This window comes from Papio anubis, chromosome 17, assembly GCF_008728515.1.
Source record: "Papio anubis isolate 15944 chromosome 17, Panubis1.0, whole genome shotgun sequence".
Lineage (NCBI taxonomy): Eukaryota > Metazoa > Chordata > Mammalia > Primates > Cercopithecidae > Papio > Papio anubis.
In genome coordinates, this window is record NC_044992.1 from 11398804 (window position 1) to 11418031 (window position 19228).

The 19228-nt window shown below is 44.3% G+C and overlaps 1 protein-coding gene across 2 annotated transcripts in view; it reads left to right on the plus strand.

Moving 5' to 3' along the window:
* DNAH9 (dynein axonemal heavy chain 9) overlaps nucleotides 1-19228 on the plus strand; it is a 381289-nt gene that overhangs the window by 281367 nt on the left and 80694 nt on the right. For both annotated transcript variants that reach the window (XM_003912358.5, XM_021928176.2), the window contains 6 exons: nucleotides 2050-2238; nucleotides 5118-5353; nucleotides 10796-10918; nucleotides 11933-12137; nucleotides 14352-14516; nucleotides 18183-18323. In XM_003912358.5, the coding sequence (XP_003912407.4) occupies nucleotides 2050-2238; nucleotides 5118-5353; nucleotides 10796-10918; nucleotides 11933-12137; nucleotides 14352-14516; nucleotides 18183-18323 (1059 nt within the window). The remainder of the gene's footprint in view (nucleotides 1-2049; nucleotides 2239-5117; nucleotides 5354-10795; nucleotides 10919-11932; nucleotides 12138-14351; nucleotides 14517-18182; nucleotides 18324-19228) is intronic.

Sequence of the window (19228 nt, forward strand, 5' to 3'; positions counted from 1 at the left end):
TTACAAAACAAAGCTAGCATTTTATAGGCAAACTGTGATGTTCCTTTCTATGTAACATTTCATTATAAGGGTGTGGCCAAGATTAGGAACTAAGATAGAAACAGAAAAGAATGAGACCTGTTGACCCTGAGTATTTCAGAAAACACACACACACATATACACACATGCTCCAGCCTTCCTGGGAAATCAAATCTGCAGGTCAGGGCAGCGGTGCTTGTGTTATGAGTGTTTGTTTCTGCATAATAAATTACTCCAAAACTTAGTGGTTTTGCACAATAACCATTTCACAATATCTCACAAGTTTGTTGAGGGCAGGGCTCAGCTGGCCAGGTTTTCTGCTGCATATGGTCATGACTGGGGTCACTCGGTCCATTCAGCTAGTGGCTGGGCTAGAGGCCCCAAGACAACTTCCTTCACATGCTGAGCATCTTGGCAGGGATGGTTGGAAGGGAGGATGCAGCTGGGCCTCTCTCCCTTCCTATGGAGCCTCAGGGCCTCTCCACACACTCTCTCTAGCAGGGTAGTCAGACGTCTTGCATAGTAACTCAGGACATCAAGGGCAAGTGTCCCAAGAGGCAGGAAGTGGAAAGTCCCAATATCTGAAGACTTGGGAGTGAAAACTGGCACAATAGCACTTCCACTGTACTCTATAGGTCAAAGCAGTCACAGATTAAAGGGCAGAGAGCACAGACAGCAACTCTTAATGACAAGAATGTCAAAGAATTTGCGGCCTTTTTAAATCCCCCAAGGCTTGTATTTCTCATCCCGTATATCAGCTAAGACTCTGAAAAGCAGAGTCAAATGGATGTGATTTCTTTTCAAGCTAGAGACTTTACAGCACCCTCCTCACCAGTGGAGGGAAGTACAGTCCACACCTCTTTACATTTATTCCAGCCACCATTGAATTACACAGCAGAACCAGATGTTTTAATCTGGGGAGCAGTGAGTCATAGCCATCACTGAACAGAGCTGTGATGTAATGAAGACCAGCCATACCCAAATGTGTGTCTGTGCAGTTGTCACTGGACCAGCTTCTGCGTGGCTTTGAGATGGTCAGTTTAGCTGAACAGTTCAGTGTAGAGACAGCAACTCTTGCCAGTGTGCAAGAAGTCCTCCAGATCTCCTAGCTGGCCTGCCTTCCATTCAGCTCCCTGCTGGGTTTCCGAACTTGGCGCAGCCTTCTCTGCCTGGCTAGTGCACTTTCTGAGTCAGTGCTCCTGGGAGGCAGTGTGGCACTCTGCTCTAGAAGTCAGGATGTTCAGGCTCTGAAGTCACCCCTGTCTCTACCAACCTAGAGATTCTGGTCAGCTACTTGGACTTTCTGGCCTTTGTGGAATCTGAAAACATGCATGGGAATGACTGGGTTGGCAAATCTCTAAGATCTGTCCAGGCTCTGATGTTCTATGATGTTATCATTCAAAGAAAAAATAAAGGGTGAGTCCTAACACAGAAGCAAAGCTCCGCCATACCACTAACAGTCGTCTGTAGAAAGGATGACTCTTCTCGCAGGGAGACTATACCAACCCAAAGAGAGCTAGGGGGTCAGGACTTTGTACACACCTATGACCTTACCATGCTTCTCTGTGTCTCAGTTAGCACATCTGTCTCCTCGCCCACTGTGAATTATTTATGATGCATGGACTTGATTTTGTTTATGTTCATTTCTCCATCATTTGGAAAGGAGAAAGAAGTGGCTAATTTTCTAACATGTTCCACAGACCAGGTATTGTGCTAAATAATAATCATACATGATTATATTTCATCCTCTCAACAACCCTTTGATTGAGTGGTATCAGTCTCCACACATAAAGCAGAGTCAAACCTGTCATCTTTCTATGGCTCATACGATGCATGACACAGAATGGGGCTTGTGTACTGAAAGCTTTGCTGCAGGCAGCACAAATCCCCATTGATGGAAAGGGCCATATAAGTGATGTTCTGCCTCTTCCCGCTATGAAGCGTGCAGTGGGTGCTCTCCATGATGGAATCATGACTCTATGACCTGCTGTGTAACACGCCTCCTCTCCTCTCTGGCTTTTGAAATGGTAGGTTGGAGGACTCGCTTCTGAAAATGTGAGGTGGGCAGAAGCCGTGCAGAACTTCAAACAGCAGGAAAGGATGTTATGTGGAGACATTTTACTGATAACGGCTTTCATTTCCTACCTTGGCTTCTTCACAAAGAAATATCGGCAGAGCCTCCTGGATGGGACTTGGAGGCCCTACCTGAGCCAGCTGAAAGTACGTATGGCCTGAATTTCTCCCGACCACATCAGCCTCTGGGCACTAATGGGAAGACGTCACGGTCATAATTCACATCCTCTGGTGTTCTCCTGCACACTCACCCCCACCACCCTCTGAGCACCAGGTGTGAAACCTCCATACCCGTGTCCTTCCACACTGCCTTGCATTGCTGCCCACTGCCCTCCAGACCACCCGGGGGCAGCACGTCTCCTCTGAATGCAGTCCTCCATGGGAACACTAGTCCTCTTCCCTGCAGGCTGTCTCCTAGCAATCCTTAAAGCTGTGAAACCTGGGAGATAGAAAAAAAAAAAAATTTCGTCTCTGATCTCCCCACTCCAGGGTCAAACTTCATAGGAGCAGTCAGGGAAGGTTCCCTTTCCCAGATCCTACCTTGCACCTTGTTACTGGGCCCCAAAGCTACACAGCTTGTGCCAATGACTCACGGATATCTTTTGTTCTGCTTCCATCCTGCATGATCCCTTGAACAGCTGCTCGCATGCTTCTTATGTGGGCTGTGCAGCTTGTCCTTTTCGTGTGGCTAGGTGGATGTTACTCCCAACCCATCCCTTTACATCACCCGCCCCCCACTCCCTGAAACGTAACGAAGTGGAGAAATACTGGTTTCCTATTAAAGGGGATTCAAAGTTGTACCTGGACCCGAGCATCAGAAGAAGTCCTAATACTTTCTTGGCACTTTCACATCACTCATAGCAAGCCACAAATACTCCCTATGTATTTAGCATGTCCTAGCACTCCACTATACAGGGGGCACACAAAACGTTCAGGACCGGGATACTTTTGGCAAGTTCACAGTCCACTTGAGGAGATTAGAATCATAAAAGTCAGCTAGGGTGAAAGTCAGCCCCAAATTTCACAATATAAGGTAAAAGCTGCATTCCAAATCTATTTGTAAGTAGAACCTTCGAACAAAAACTCTTTCTATCTTGATGATTGTTTTCTCAGATCAGCTCATAAAACCCTGCTCACCTGACAATTAGTGGAACAGTCGTTTTAAAAATGTTACAGTGCTAGCAAATAAACAAAAAATAAAGCAGTTATTTTACTCATCCTAAACACTTTTGGAAAAAGGAAATTGTTGAGGGAACCATTATTAACTGAGTGAATGAAGATGAAGAGCTTAGTAGCAGCTTAGTGAGGATTTTTCTGGCTTTGTTTGGGTTCTTAAGCTTTCTTGTGTCATGGACGTCTTTGGCAGTCTGGTGAGGCCTACGGATTCCTTCTCGGAATAATGTTTTTGAGCACGTCAAATAGAATGCATGAGATTACAAAGGGAAAAAATATATTGGAACACATTTCTGGTCCCAGATAAGATTCCCCAAGGGGCAGATCTCCCTTCAGAGGTTTGCTGGATACTGTAGTACCGGCCATTTGTGCCCTTGATAGATACAATTAAGAGGATGGGAGATGGTTTGGAGAGGTTTCCTTGGGATAACTGGGCAAAACAAACTTCAGAGAGGAGTGAGGTGAAGGGGTTAAAAGGGTATTTGTCTAAAGCTCGAAAGCATTATGCTAAGTGAAAGTAGCCAGACACAAAAGGTCACACACTGTAGGATTCATTTATAGTAAAATATCCAGAAGAAGAAAATCCAAGGGGATAGAAAACATATTCGTAGTTTCCACGAGCTAGGGGTAGAGGGAAATCAGGGACGCTGTTGAATGAGTATGGGATACGGGGGAGATGAAATGTTTTGGAAGTAGAGCTGATGGCTGCATAATGTTATGAATAGACTAAATGCCACTGAATTGTGCACTTTAAAATGGTTAATTTATTTTGTATGAATGTTACCTTAATTTAAAAATATATACAGGGGTCATCAATGAAAAAGATTGCCTGTAAAAAAATTAAGTGAGCCCGGCACAGTGGGGTCACGCCTGTAATCCCAATACTTTGGGAGGCCAAGGCGGGGTGGATCGCCTGAGGTCAGGAGTTCGAGACCAGCCTGTCCAACACGGTGAAACCTCGTCTCTACTAAAAACACAAAAATTAGCTTGGTGCGGTGCCGGGCACCTGTAATCCCAGCTACCTGGGAGGCTGAGGCAGGAGAATCGCTTGAACCCGGGAGACGGAGTTTTCAGGGAGCTGAGATCACGCCACTGCACTCCAGCCTGTGTGACGGAGCGAAACTCCAAACTCCATCTCAAAAAAAAAAAAAAAAAAGAATTCAGAGAGCAGAAAAGGGCTAATAGAGAAGAAAAGGAAGTGTCTAGGGCACATACAGGAGCCCTGAAGGGGCATAAGAGAGGCCACAGGCAAGTTCTCAGACTGAAAATACTCACCAGCTTTCCACAGGCACCAGCAGGCAGGTTTGCAAGAAAGAGTCCTGCAGGTGAATGGGGTGTTTGGGGAAGAGGAAAAGAAAACCCACCCAGCCTCTTGCAAGCTGGTGAAACAGATGAGCAGAAAGAGTGGTTTGTGCCGGCTGGTACAGACAGGAGCAAACCCACTAGGCATGGGACCTGGTTGGTTCATGGAACATGCACAAGAAACACAGACATATAGCAGAGAAATAACATTGTTAACATGGGTGAGAGTGTGTAGGACGTCATAGATTAAAATACAGATAATCTAGTAGAAACTTGATCTGGGTAAAGATACCAAAAAACAAAGAATCATTCACACGAGCTGAATTTCTGCAGTTGTTCATCTGTGGAGAGAAAAAAAAAACAAAAAAGTCATCAGGACTTTAATAGAACCTGCTTCCAGAAATAATCACACAGCCAGAAAAGCATTCTTCAGTGGGATGTTGATCTTGCTTTTAAAGGAGTTGTGTCATTTGGTGAGTAACCATGTATTCAACCCAACTGAGAATGTCTGCTTCTGTTCTGAGTGTGGGTTGGCGTTTCTTCTTCACCAGACTCCCGTTCCTGTCACCCCAACCCTGGATCCCCTGAGGATGCTGATGGACGATGCTGACGTGGCTGCCTGGCAGAACGAGGGCCTCCCAGCCGACCGCATGTCCGTGGAGAACGCCACCATCCTCCTCAACTGTGAGCGCTGGCCACTCATGGTTGACCCTCAGCTACAAGGCATCAAATGGATCAAGAATAAATACGGTGAAGATCTCCAGGTCACACAGATTGGCCAGAAAGGGTAAGTGGTTGAGCACAAAAGTTCCCACTTCAGCCATTTGTGCAGGAAAATGTATAGATCATGGGCAGATTTTAAGCCACAGTGAATGGTTTGTACACACCTGGTCTCTCCATCAGGCTTCTCATGTTTCTCCTCCCATTTTAGCAATCATCTCAATGAAGGATGCCTGGGTACTAAGTCTTTGCTTTTCATCCACATGAGAAATTATGTACCACAACCTCTTGACCCATTCTGGGGTCCTTTCTTCACCATCTCTGGAGCTCATCCTCTCATTGTCCCTTAAACATTTCCTCCCCAAACTTCACATCCCATTGTCACGTAGCTCTGTGCTTTATAGTCTTCCTCACCTAGCCAAAAGTTGCCTCCCTTATCTCTCCTCTACCCATTATTTCTACCTCTGCCCTAGAACCACATAGAACGAACAAAACTGTCCTCCTGAGGCACAACTTGACATTTCAGTAGGTCGCGTGGAGCAGTTGAGTTAGTTATAAAACCTTGAGAGCCCTTGGTACCTGCCATGTGGCTTTGTACTTACCTGTGGGAAAGTTACCACGTGAAGGGACTTGAACGGCACAGAGAATGTCTGGCCAGCACCCACCAGGCTTCAGTGGCTTGGGACTCGGCATCCCTCATGCCTCCCCTCATTTTAGCCTTGCGGTTTCAGTACTCATCCTGTTCTGTGTCATCAGGACACCTGGGGTAACAGGATGGGGCAATGGGGAAGAGGCAGTGAGGCAGACATCATTCGTTAGGAGGTTGATATGCGTTAGTCTTCGTGTTAGGGGTTTTATCTCAAATGCTGTCCTTAATCCACATAGTTAATAAGGTAAGTAACCAATTGGTTAATAACCAGTAAGGTTATTGGTTCCATTTCACATCCGAGGAAGCAGAGGTTCACAGAAGTTAAGTAATTTCCCCGGGGAGTATGCCATTTTAAAAGTGATGGAAATTTTGCACTTGTGTTTATAGCAGCGTTATTCATAATAGACAAAAGGTGAAGGGAACCCAGGTGTTCACTGACAGAAAAATGGATAAACAAAATGTGATGTACACATGCAACGGAATATTATTGCCTTAAAAGGAAAACAGTTCTTAAAAGAGTATAATTAGATTGTGATACAAAGGAGAAATGCTAGAGGACATGGAGACCCCGTTTTCCATAACGTGATTATCATGCATCCCTGTATCAAAATAGCTTATGTACCCCATAAATATATGCACCCATGTACCCACAAAAATTAAAAGTAAAAAAGTTTTCAAAGAAAAAAATTTAAATAAAATTGAAGTTAAAAAAAAGAAAGGGAAAACAATTCTGACACATGCCACAACATGGATGAATCTTTAAAGTGTTATGCAGAGTAAAATAAGCCGGTGACAAAAAAACAAATGTGGTATGATTCCTCTCATCCAAGGTAAACAGGGTAGTCAAATTCATTGAGACAGAAAGTAGAATGGCGTTTGCTAGGAAGTGGGAGGGAGAGGGGAACAGAGAATTAGTGTTTCACAGGTACAGAGTTTCAGGTTTTGTTTCGTTTTTGTTTGTTTGTTTGTTTTTGAGACGGAGTCTCACTCTGTCACCCAGGCTGGTGTGCAGTGGTGCGATCTCAGCTCACTGCAACCTCAGCCTCCCAGGTTCAAGCAAGTGATTCTCCTGGTTCAGCTTCCTGAGTAGCTGGGACTGTAGGCGCCCACCACCACAGCCGGCTAATTTTTTTTTTTTTTTTTGTATTTTTGGTAGAAACGGGGTTTCACTATGTTGGCCAGGCTGGTCTCGAACTTCTGATCTTGTGATCTGCCCGCCTCAGCCTCCCAAAGAGCTGGGATTACAGGCGTGTGCCACCACGCCCAGCCAGTTTCGGTTTCGCAAGAACAGTTCTGTGAATGGATGATGGTGATGGATGCACAACAGTGTACTTAAAGCCATGGAACTGTACACATGAAGATGACGCACATTATACGTTATGTATATTTTACCACAATTTAAATATATTAATTAATAAATTTGTTTAAAAAGTAATGGAGGCGGCCGGGCGCGGTGGCTCACGCCTGTAATCCCAGCACTTCGGGAGGCCGAGGCGGGCGGATCACGAGGTCAGAAGATCGAGACCATCCTGGTGAACACGGTGAAACCCCGTCTCTACTAAAAATGCAAAAAAATTAGCCATGCGTGGCGGCGGGCGCCTGTAGTCCCAGCTGCTCGGGAGGCTGAGGCAGGAGAATGGCGTGAACCGGGAGGCGGAGCTTGCAGTGAGCCGAGATCGCGCCACTGCACTCCAGCCTGGGCGACAGAGTGAGACTCCGTCTCAAAAAAAAAGTAATAGAGGCAGCTGGGCACAGTGGCTCAAGCCTGTAATCCTAGCACTTTGGGAGGCCGAGGCGGGCAGATCCCTTGAGGTCAGGAATTCAAGACCAGCCTGACTAACATGGTGAAACCCTGTCTCTACTAAAAATACAAGAATTAGCTGGGCGTGGTGGCAGGTGCTTGCAGTCCCAGCTACTCGGGAAGCTGAGGCAGGAGAATCGCTTGAACCCAGGAGGCGGAGGTTGCAGTGAGCCAAGATCCTGCCATTGTACTCTAGCCTGGTGGACAAGAGTGGAAACTGCGTCTCAAAAAAAAAAAAAAAAAAAAAAAAAGTAATGGAGGCACTATTTGAAGGCAAGTCATCCTCACTTAGAAACCTAAGATTTACCCACTCCAGCAAACAGCCACATGCTTGCACTGAGGTCCAGATCACTCGGGGTTGTTCAAATTTAACATATGATGTTAAAAATAATAGTTAACCAAACCAAATATTAAATATTATAATGCATCCATGTTATAGAGCAAACTTTGTTGAGAAGTGAATGCCAAGGCATAATGTGATATATATAGATATAGTGGCCCTATCTCGGCTCACTGCAACCTCCACCTCCTGGATTGAAGCAATTCTCCTGCCTCAGCCTCCCGAGTAGCTGGGATCACAGGCGTGTACCACTATGCCTGGCTAAATTTTGTATTTTTAGTAGAGACAGGGTTTCACCATATTGCCCAGTGGTCTCGAACTCCTGACCTCAGGTGATCCGCCTGCCTCAGCCTTCCAAAGTGCTGGGATTACAGCTGTGAACCACCGCTCCTGGCCAATATAATATATTTTTATTTGCATCTTCAGTCACATAGTAATCCAGCCCTGGCCTTCTCCCAAAACTTTAATTAAAATATTCTTTTCCAGCTGACTAACAGTGCATTTTAGACAGGTGTATGTTCTTTTTGCTCATTGATGTGTCCCTAGTGTCTAAAACACTGCCTAATGCATTGCAGGCCCTTAATAAATATGTTCAATTAATTCTTAGTTCATGTCCATTAACTACTTTCCTGTTGAATGGTTTTCTAGATTTGTTGTATGTTATTTGAATACAAATGTTGCATTATATGTAATATGTATAGTCTTCTTTCTTCATATGAATGAAAATGTGTTCATCTCATTTGTCTTTTAATTTACTTTTGTGAGGTTTTACATACTACAGTTCATTTTATTTTAGTTTTTTTATTTGATCAGATTTGTCAGCCATTTATTCTATAAATGATGACTAGAGGAGTCTTTCCTCTCCAAGAATTTTTAAAATGTTCACCTACATTTTTAGTCTTTAGTTTGTTGTTGTTGTTGTTGTTGTTGTTTGTTTGTTTGTTTGAGACAGAGTCTGGCTCTGTCGCCCGGGCTGGAGTGCAGTGGCCGGATCTCAGCTCACTGCAAGCTCTGCCTCCCGGGTTCACGCCATTCTCCTGCCTCAGCCTCCCGAGTAGCTGGGACTATAGGCGCCCGCCACCTCGCCCGGCTAGTTTTTTGTATTTTTTTAGTAGAGACGGGGTTTCACCGTGTTAGCCAGGATGGTCTCGATCTCCTGACCTCGTGATCCGCCCGTCTCGGCCTCCCAAAGTGCTGGGATTACAGGCTTGAGCCACCGCACCCGGCCCGTTGTTGTTTTTTAAGACAGGGTCTTACTCTGTCACCCAGGCTGGAGTACAGTGGTGAAATCATGGTTCCCTGCAGCCTCGACCTCCGGGGTTCAAGCAGTCCTTCCGCCTTAGCCTCCCAAGTAGCTGGAATTACAGGCGTGCAACACCATGCCCTGCTAATTTTTGTATTTTTGTAGAGAGGGTGTCTCACTCTATTACCCAGGCTGGTCTCAAACTCCTGGCCTCAAGCAATCATCCCACCTTGGCTTCCCAAAGTTCTGGGATTACAGGCATGAGCCACCAGGCCTGGCCCATTTTTAAGTTTTTTGAGTTTTCCTTTTTACATGGAAATGCAATCAATTTAAATATAGTTTAAGCTACTATATGTGGTACAGACTAATTTTCCAAGTGGGTAGCTATTTTTCAATACCATCTATGAAATTGTCTATTCTTTCCTCAATTAATTAGAGATGTCATTTTACTATATATTAAATTATTTTATTAAATAGGGTCATTATTCTTTTCTATTTATCTAATACTACACCAGCTCTTATTTACTTTTATATTTAGTAACATTTATTCTGGTATTTCTCATTAAAAAGTAATATATCATCACTGTAAAGAAAAATGAGAGGGTGGGGTAGGAGTTACCATAAAAAACAAATAAAGAAATAGAAACTTCTATAATTCATCTTTCAAAAACACTGCTAACTTGTTGGTATATGCTGTCCTTTAAGCCTTCTTTCTACATATCTATATTGTTGAAATATGCAAAATATTTAGTATTAGATAATGAGTACTTCCTCTTCTTCATTACTGGTTTTCTCCTTGCCAGCCTCACTGTATTCTTTTAGGTTAACTTTAAGATCTTTGGTTGAGTTTCATAAAGTTTTATTGTTATTCTTCGTTTGAATTGTATTATGTCCCTGCAGCCTCAACTTATAATTGACTATAATTGACTTATAAATTGACTTTAAGAAAGTCAACCTATTTACATATTTATTAAACTCTACATAACACTGAAAAGTTAAAAGTAACCTAGATCTTTGTTAATTGATTGATAAATTAAGGTGTATCAATATGGCCTAATACCGAGTCATTTAAAATTACCTGGAAGGCTATTTAATGACATGGTGAAATGATTACAATATATTTCATGTAAAAAAACAGGTTATAAAACAAAACCACCATATGAATGTAATACTATCAAAGCTAAACTTGACAATATAATATATTCAGATATACACAGTATACACCAAAATGTTAAAGACAGATTATGGTTTTCATTATCTTTTTTGTATTTTATAATTTCTCCCTATTTCTGAAAGTGTGTATAATCACATAAACCTCACTTTACATAGGGAAAAACTATGGTCGTTGAAAACATTCCAAATAGCTGTGCCTCCAACTGTATCACCATGTCTTAGAGGTCACACTTGTCTCATTAAATTGTTGACTCCATAGCTTGCCACAGGCTCATACTCCCGGACTCATACTTGCTTCCCCAGCTACCTTCAAGTCATAGAGCAGGCCCTGGAAGCTGGAGCTGTGGTGCTGATTGAAAACCTAGAGGAGTCCATTGATCCTGTTCTGGGACCTCTGCTTGGGAGAGAAGTCATTAAAAAAGGACGGTAAGACTCAGCTGTGTCGCTGACCCTTCGTGGGGAGCTGGTTCTTGGCCCCAGTTAGAATCATGAAGAGGTCTGCTCTTCCTGGAATTTCCTCTCTTCAGTTCACGTCGAGTAGCTCCCTGCAGTACATCCACCTTTCTTTCTTCCAGCAGAGGTCTATTTAGTGACCTTTGTCTCCTAGAGAAAGTTTCCTGGAAAAACTTTGCTTCCATCAGCCAACGTCCCAACTGACTTCGTTCTAAATGGCCACAGTGCACAATTTTGGAGAAACTTGAGAAGGAAATTGGTCAAAAAGCAGACTGACTTTTAAGTATGAGCATCTTATACAAGCCAGTCATCTGAATTCTGACAACTCGGTTCCTTGTCAATTTAATGAGTCTCTGCTAGTTTGAGTGCTGGCTCGGGATAAGGGCTTAGCAAGCATAAGGCAAAGTAGGGGGTGGTGTTGAGAGGAAAAGAGAGGAAGAAGACATGCAATGGGTTCGTATGAGGGGCAGAGTAATTACCACGAAGGAGTGCTTGACTCAGGAACCTCACCCACTGCCGGGGCCATCGTTGCCTTTGCTGTCCTCAAGTTGTGCTCATTTACTTGCTTAATCATTTTCACCCATAGATGTCATTCCCTTGTCAGCCATGAGGAAAAGTAAGCCCTATTGCTGGCCTATAAAGCACCTTTGTGGAAACTGCAAGGTGGCTCACCTTCCTCCAGACACTTCACTGCCATCTGCTGGAAATTGTTCATAATGTACTAATCTACATTGACACGACAGGCATGGCTCTTCCTAGAGGTACACAGTGCAGAACCAAACATGGCGGCCATGGGAAACCATGTATCCCCCTCGGCACCTGTTCCCCAGATTAGTGCAAAAAACAATCCCAGGGCTCATCCTAGACATACTCAGGAGGAATCCATCTGAATATGGCAATATTGTTTGAAAAAAAAATCTGAAATTCTGATCCCAACCAAATTTTGCAGGAAGGCACCTCACCTTCACGTGAGCCTTTATGTTCCAGATTCATTAAAATTGGAGACAAAGAATGTGAATACAATCCCAAGTTCCGGCTCATCCTCCACACCAAGCTGGCTAATCCTCACTACCAGCCCGAGCTGCAGGCTCAGGCCACCCTGATCAACTTCACCGTGACCAGGGATGGCCTGGAGGACCAGTTGCTGGCGGCTGTGGTCAGCATGGAGAGGCCAGACCTGGAGCAGCTGAAGGTGAGGACAGGAGGGAGAAAACACTCTGCCACTAGAGCCTTCAGTGTACTCCACTCTGGGAGAGGTTGCGGAGGGGGGCTGTTTTTCCTGGATTGAATCAGGTGGGTTCTACTAGACCCTGGAAGAGTGCCGACCCCATGTAGCAACCTGGGAACACCATACTGGGAAAAGAAGGATGGGTAAGCTGAGGAGCAGAAGCAAAAACAGTTTGAAGGACGGGCATGGTGGCTCACGCCTGTAATCCCAGCACTTTGGGAGGCCAAGGTGGACGGATCATGACGTCAGGAGTTCAAGACCAGCCTGGCTGACATGGTGAAACCCCATCTCTACTAAAAAAACAAAAACAAAAATTAGCTGGGCATAGTGGCACTAGCCTGTAGTCCCAGCTACTCAGGAAGCTGAGGCAGAAGAATCTCTTGAACCCTGGAGGCGGAGGTTGCAGTGAGCCAAGATCATGCCACTGCACTCCAGCCTGACAACAGAGCGAGATTCCTTCTCAAAAAAAAAGAAAAAAAAAAATGGCTTGGAGACTGGACAGTCCTATGACCACGAGCAGAGCCTGGCATGAACATGAGTGCCACTGATCACACAGGTCCATGTGCCAGAACTAAATGGAGTGAAATTCTACAAGGGTAACAGAAATAGGTCCAACCATTTTAGGGTCATGTCTTAGTCAGCTTGGGCTGCCTTAACAAAATACCATAGATGGGGTGGCTTAAATAACAGAGGTTTGTTCTCCTATAATTCTGGAAGTTGAAAGTCTGCGATCACGTTGGTTTCTGGTGAGGCCTCTTTTCCTGCCTTGGAGGCAGTGGCCTTCTCACTGTGACCTCACGTGACCTCTTCTTTGCACATAAAGAAATAGAGAGACCTCCCTGGTATCTCTTCTTATAAGGGCACTAATCCCATCAAGCCATGGCTCCACCCTAATGACCTCATTTAACCTTAGTTGCCTCCTTAAAGGCCACATCTCCAATATAGTCACGTGGGGAGTTAAGGCTGCAACATAGGACTTTTAGGACAACACAATTCAATCCATAGCAGATAACATGCTTTTTGTCCTCTCTTTAAATGTGATTAGATTATATAATATGTGGGGTTGGGGGGTGGAATTCCAATGCATGAGAGCTTGAGTTCAGGGCTCCCTGGGACTCCGCTTCCTGCAACCATTCATTCATTGAACAGATACCTTGGGAGCACCAACCCTGTAACAGGCAGGATTTGAGGTATGGAGGATTCAGCAGTGAACAAAGAAAACCATGTCCCAGCCTTCATGGAATCTACACTCTAGTGAGGAACACAGAAAACAGCAATGTAAACAAATGAACAATGCCATTCAGATAGCGACAAGAATTTTTAAGAGAGTAAAACAGGGTAATACTGGAAAGCCAGAGGGCAAATTTGAACAGTGGTGGTCAGAAAAAGATTCTGTGAGGAGTTGGCATCTGAGCTAATTCCTAAATAATTGTAAAGCCTCTGGGCACAGAACATTCCCAGCACAGAGAACAGCAAATCCTGGTCTTAAGGCAGGATCAAGATATATGGTTTTAAGAAACAGAAGAAAGGTCAGGGTGGCTGTGGCTGGAACCTCCAACAGGAAGGTTGTTCTTCCCACGGATCCAAAGGCTGTACAAGGGCAAAGACACTACAGCTGCCTGAAGTTAGTGCTTTAGGATATGGAGCAGAAAGGGAGGATGGGATGAGATCCGCTTGGATACCAGCACCCCACTCCAGCCTCGAGGAAGGTTTTACACAGTCTAAACTGGAAGACGGATTCTGCTGATTTTTTTTCAAAGTAAGCCATAGGAGAGTTGTTCCTTAAAGTAAATTGGTGATAGAGAGAACTCTCCAGAGAACTAAAACTGGACCCTAACCCTCTAGTCACAGAAATAAACTCCATTTAGTGAACGCTGATAATGCAGTGTGTTGCCCATTGTGCATTAAGCACAGCACAGAAATCCTACAACTGGGGACTGGGATTACAGAGGAGTAAAGAGGGTAAACTGGCTCAAGGCCATGTGCCCAGAATATTGTACCGTTGGGCACCAATTTTGACTCCTCTGCTTGTCTCCTGCTCATGGTCTGAAGCTCTTTGCCATTCTGCCTCCAGTTTACCATCTTTAAGGCAAGGGACTTTGGCCCTATTCAGGCATACCCTTAGAGCAGGATGCCCTGGGCATCTGCACCTGACTGTCTCTGGCTTGATATTTGCAGTCCGATCTCACAAAGCAGCAGAATGGATTCAAAATTACCCTGAAAACGTTGGAAGACAGTCTCCTCTCTCGCCTCTCCTCTGCCTCTGGGAACTTCCTGGGAGAAACAGCGCTGGTGGAAAACCTAGAGGTCACCAAGCAGACTGCTGCCGAAGTTGAGAAAAAGGTAAAACTCCTCTGGCTAGTCGGGGAAGGCAGCCTCGGCTGGAGTCCTCCTCCAATTTTCTCTCCTCTTAGACAATGAGTCTGACTTTTAGAAAAAAAAGAAGTCAAAGTCACACGTGGCTTTTCTGTCTTAGCAAAGTTCTTCTAGAAAGTCTACCTAGGCAGGATTCCTGAAGGGACTACCCCATACATCTTGTATTATGTAGTTCCCACCTTCTGGAAAATACTTTTGATGTCTCAGCTCCATCCACATTTGATGAACACTTAAGCCTTTGCAGGGCCTGGTATTCTGTGCAGGGAATGGTCACTCAAAATGGATACCTCAGATAGTGTGTGGAATTGCCCTGAAGCTAAGGAATTGCATTGCTGTAAAAGCTGACTGGTTTGGGCATGATGGCATCCTGACAAAACCCACCAGACCGCAGACTCTCACAAGTCTGATCTTAATGAGAAAACCTCAGTGACTTCCTAGGAAACTCAGCTCTCAAAAACTGTATCATCCTGGGAAGCAATGACGCAGTGCCCTGTTGTGTGTCGCTTCCTTTATTTTACAATGTTTGGAAGGCCCTTGGTCCCCGCTGTGAGGACTAGAAGACGGGATGTGATGGGAAAGGGGCCCACCCCATGCTCTGTCCCAGCATACCACCAAACCTCCAACAAGGTCTTTTGCCGTCTCAGTCCTGCGCTTCGATCCGAAGAGCATTGGAGATATTGGCTCTGAGCAGGACAGAGCATATCTGTAACAGTGTCCAGGAACAATATACCTTTGAGGGAAGATGCTTATTGCCAGATTAGTGGGATTTCTCCAAATATGAAAGACTTCATTCTAGGTAGAGACAAGGTAGGAAATATGAGAAGCAATGATGGGTAAGACAGATAAACCAGGTCACTCCACTCTGGACGATGGACAGCTGAGGCTGGAGTGATGAGATTGAAAGGAGGAAGAGTCAACCGAATGTTGGGTCAACAGCATTCGGCTTGGTGCTTGTTTACTTTGTAGTTTTTCTTCAGACAGGCTTAAAGTCAGATTATGGCAAATTTCATGGTATCTCCGCTATCATGGGATCTTAGACAGGATTGGCAGTGGTTTCATGAGGCAATAATGAGAAAGAGAGAAGACAAAGAAAGGAATAATTAAAGAAAGAAAGCTGATATGTTGGGCCTGATAATAGCAGGTACTACCGCGTTCACGGATCTTAAAGAAAAATATATATATAAAAAGAGAGATGAAGAGGCGGGGAGAAGAGATCAGCATGCTGGATCCCATCCTGTGACCTACTCTTTCTGTGTAAGTTGGGTCTGTCTCCCCATCTCTCTTATCCAGGGCAGTGGCAGGTCTACCATAATTGCTTTACAAACTCTCATTCCCCCAACCAGAGACCAGCAGTCTGCTTGGTGATCTCTAGGTTTTCCACCAGCTCTGTTTCTCCCAGGAAGGAGAGACAGGGAAACAGACCCAACTTACACAGAGAGAGTAGGTCAGAGGATGGGATCCAACATACTGATCTCTTCTCCCCGCCTCTTCATCTCTTATTTTTTTTATCTTTTTCTTTAAAATCAATGAACACTTACTGAGTACCTGCTGTGTGCCAAGGGTTGTATGAAGCTTTCTTTTTCCTTTTGTTGTTCCTTTTCTTTTTGTCTTCTTTCTCTTTCTCATTTATTCGCCTCATGAATACTTACTTGAAGGCCACTGTATTCTAAGATCCATGGTCAAAGTTGGAGATACGCAAGAAATTTGCCATAATCCTAGGCTTTTAGGGCCTGGCCCTCTGAGGAAGAAATACAAGTAAACAGGCAGTTATGAAACAGGGCTGAAGGCTGAGGTCAAGAAAGCACAGGGATCAGTGAACACACAAAGGAGGAACACTCAAACTACGTTGGGTGAGAGGGAGGAGGTGCTTCCCTTGAGTGTAACTGGACCATAGAAGAGGTGGGAACTGGAAGTGGTCACTGGCAATGAGGCACGAAAGGTGGCCTGAGTTTCCATTGTATAGGGCTGTGTAAACCATGCTGGGAAAATTGGGCTATGTCCTGATGGGCATCAAATATCATGAACCTCTTTCACATATTTTCCATCTCTGTTTCTTTCTGAGTGGCTTTTGTAACAATTTCCTGAGATTTCTCTTTTAGTTTGCTGATTTTCTTTTCAGCTCCAGTCTATTATTTAAACCAAACACTTTTTAAATTTAAATAACTATACTCTTATTTTTAGAAGTTCTAGCTAGTTCTTTTCCAGATATGCCTGTTCTTTTTCATAATGCCCATGTTTTATGCTTCCTTTTGTGTCCACTGCTCTAAAACATACGTCATTAATGGTGAGTTTTAGGTTGTTCCGTCAATCCTTCTGGGGTGTTGTTGGTTTTGTTTTTGTTTTAGAAAAGAGTCTTCTAATTGTTTCCTTTTGTAATACGCCTGCAGTTTGTAATTGTTTATTATGAGAACATCTTCAGTAAGGATCATTGCCTTTTCCTGTGGTGCTCCCACAAATTATCAGTAACTTTCCTCTATTTTGGAGCATAAGGGCAGAGCATATTGAGGTTTGCATTTAGAGGCATAGTCTACCAGAAATCCCTCTTCCTGATCCTGAAGTCTTGTTTCTTATTTTTACCTGTCATAAGAATTTTCTGGCCGGGCGCCGTGGCTCACGCCTGTAATCCCAGCACTTTGGGAAGCCAAGGCGGGTGGATCACCTGAGGTCGGGAGTTTCAGACCAGTCTGGCCGACAATGGTGAAACCTCTTCTCTACTAAAAATACAAAAATTAGTCAGGTGTGGTGGCAGGCGCCTGTAATCCCAGCTACTGGGCAGGTTGAGGCAGGAGAATCGCTTGAACCCCGGAGGCGGAGATTGCAGTGAACCAAGATTATGCCATTGGACTCCAGCCTGGGGGACAAGAGCGAGACTTCGTCTCAAACAAACAAAAAAAAGTAATTTTCTGAAAATAGAATATTCCATTGAAAGATGTCTTTGTGAAATTACATATGAACTATTTCATAAAAATTAAGGAAAAAGAAGACTGTACTGGATTTCTACTGCTTGGTGTTCTAGTTCATTTTTGAGTCATACTTTTTTTTTTTTTGCATTTCCATGAAATCTTTCTTATTAGAGATGGAGTGTGGCAGCTTTCATGGCTCACACTTCCCAACTGAAAGAGCTGACACCTCACCCTCGGAAAGCACTAGAAGTTTACCATCTCCTTTCTCATCCCAGTTCTAGGAAGAAATACCATAGTAGCTTTTCTTTTTTTTTTTCTTTTTTTTTTTTTTTTTTTGAGGCCAGGTCTGGCTCTGTCCTAAGCTGGGTGATGTGGGCTCGCACAGAAAGCTCTGCCTCCTGGTCGTGTCTCCTGCCTCCCAGTCTTCTAGACAGGCGCCCGCCACCGCGCCCGGCTCATTTTTTGTATTTTTAGTAGAGACGGGGTTTCACCATGGTCTCGATCTCCTGACCTTGTGATCCGCCCGCCTCGGCCTCCCAAAGCGCTGGGATTACAGGCGTGAGCCACCGCGCCCGGCCATAGTAGCTTTTCAACTTTCTACCCATCATCCCCATCCCTGTTCCCTGCATCCCCTAAGCAGACACATGTCTACTCACACAGAGGGGCCATGCTGATTCTCAGGAAGCCCTGGTTGGTTGGAACAGTGTGTGGTTGTTTATTTTTCTAACAGGTCCAGGAGGCCAAGGTGACCGAAGTGAAAATCAACGAGGCCCGAGAGCACTACCGGCCAGCAGCTGCCAGGGCCTCACTGCTCTACTTCATCATGAACGACCTCAGCAAGATCCATCCAATGTACCAGTTTTCTCTCAAGGTGACTTATACCTGGAGTTTCTTGCCTGGTTATAATAAAGCAGTGTCATATTGCCAATGCAGCTCTCTGTGAGAGCTTATCCATGTCAAATCATTAGCTATGGCAGGTCTGTAAGATCAAAGCCAGGAGAGCAGCTATGTTACCTTCAAACATCTCTTACCATCCTCATCTCTTTAATTGGGTCTTACATGACTCATGGGTAATTTTGACTAGAACAGAACAGGACACCACAGCAAGTCTTGGCTCATTCTTTCAGTAGGCACACATGATATGGTGGGTACTATGCTTACTGAATGTGTGGAAGATGATACCGAAGAAATATGAGAAGTGATCCCTGTCCCCAAATAACTTAAAATATAATAGACAATCAAATGTGTCACTTGTATTGATTAAAGTCCAAAGCAGGCAATAATAATACACCAACTTTAAATTAGTTTTCTTATGACCCTAATATCCCCAAAGCTCCTGCCTTATGATTGTTGAAATATTCCTAAAACCAAAGATGTTAGCAAATTGTAAAAGCTGACTAAACTTATCTTACTCATGAAAAAATAAAGACCTATAAATTTTTAGTGCATCTCTGAAAGTACATCTTTCTCCCCTAGGGCATTCACCAAAAGACCACAGTTGAAGAGGCATTAGGAGGTAGTGAAGCATTTCTAAACCTCTTTGGTTTGACCCAAGAAAGAAGACAAGCATACATATATACACAGAGAAAGAGGAGAGACCATATGTATATAGACACATGGAGATTTCACATACACGCAGTCACACACACACACACACACACAGAGAGAGAGAGAGAGAGAGAGGGAGAGAGAGAGCACACCCTTCAGATCCGTGAAGTGTTTTCAGCTAAACCACCATGTGGAGACCAAGATGGCGGGGATGGTGACGAGCAGATG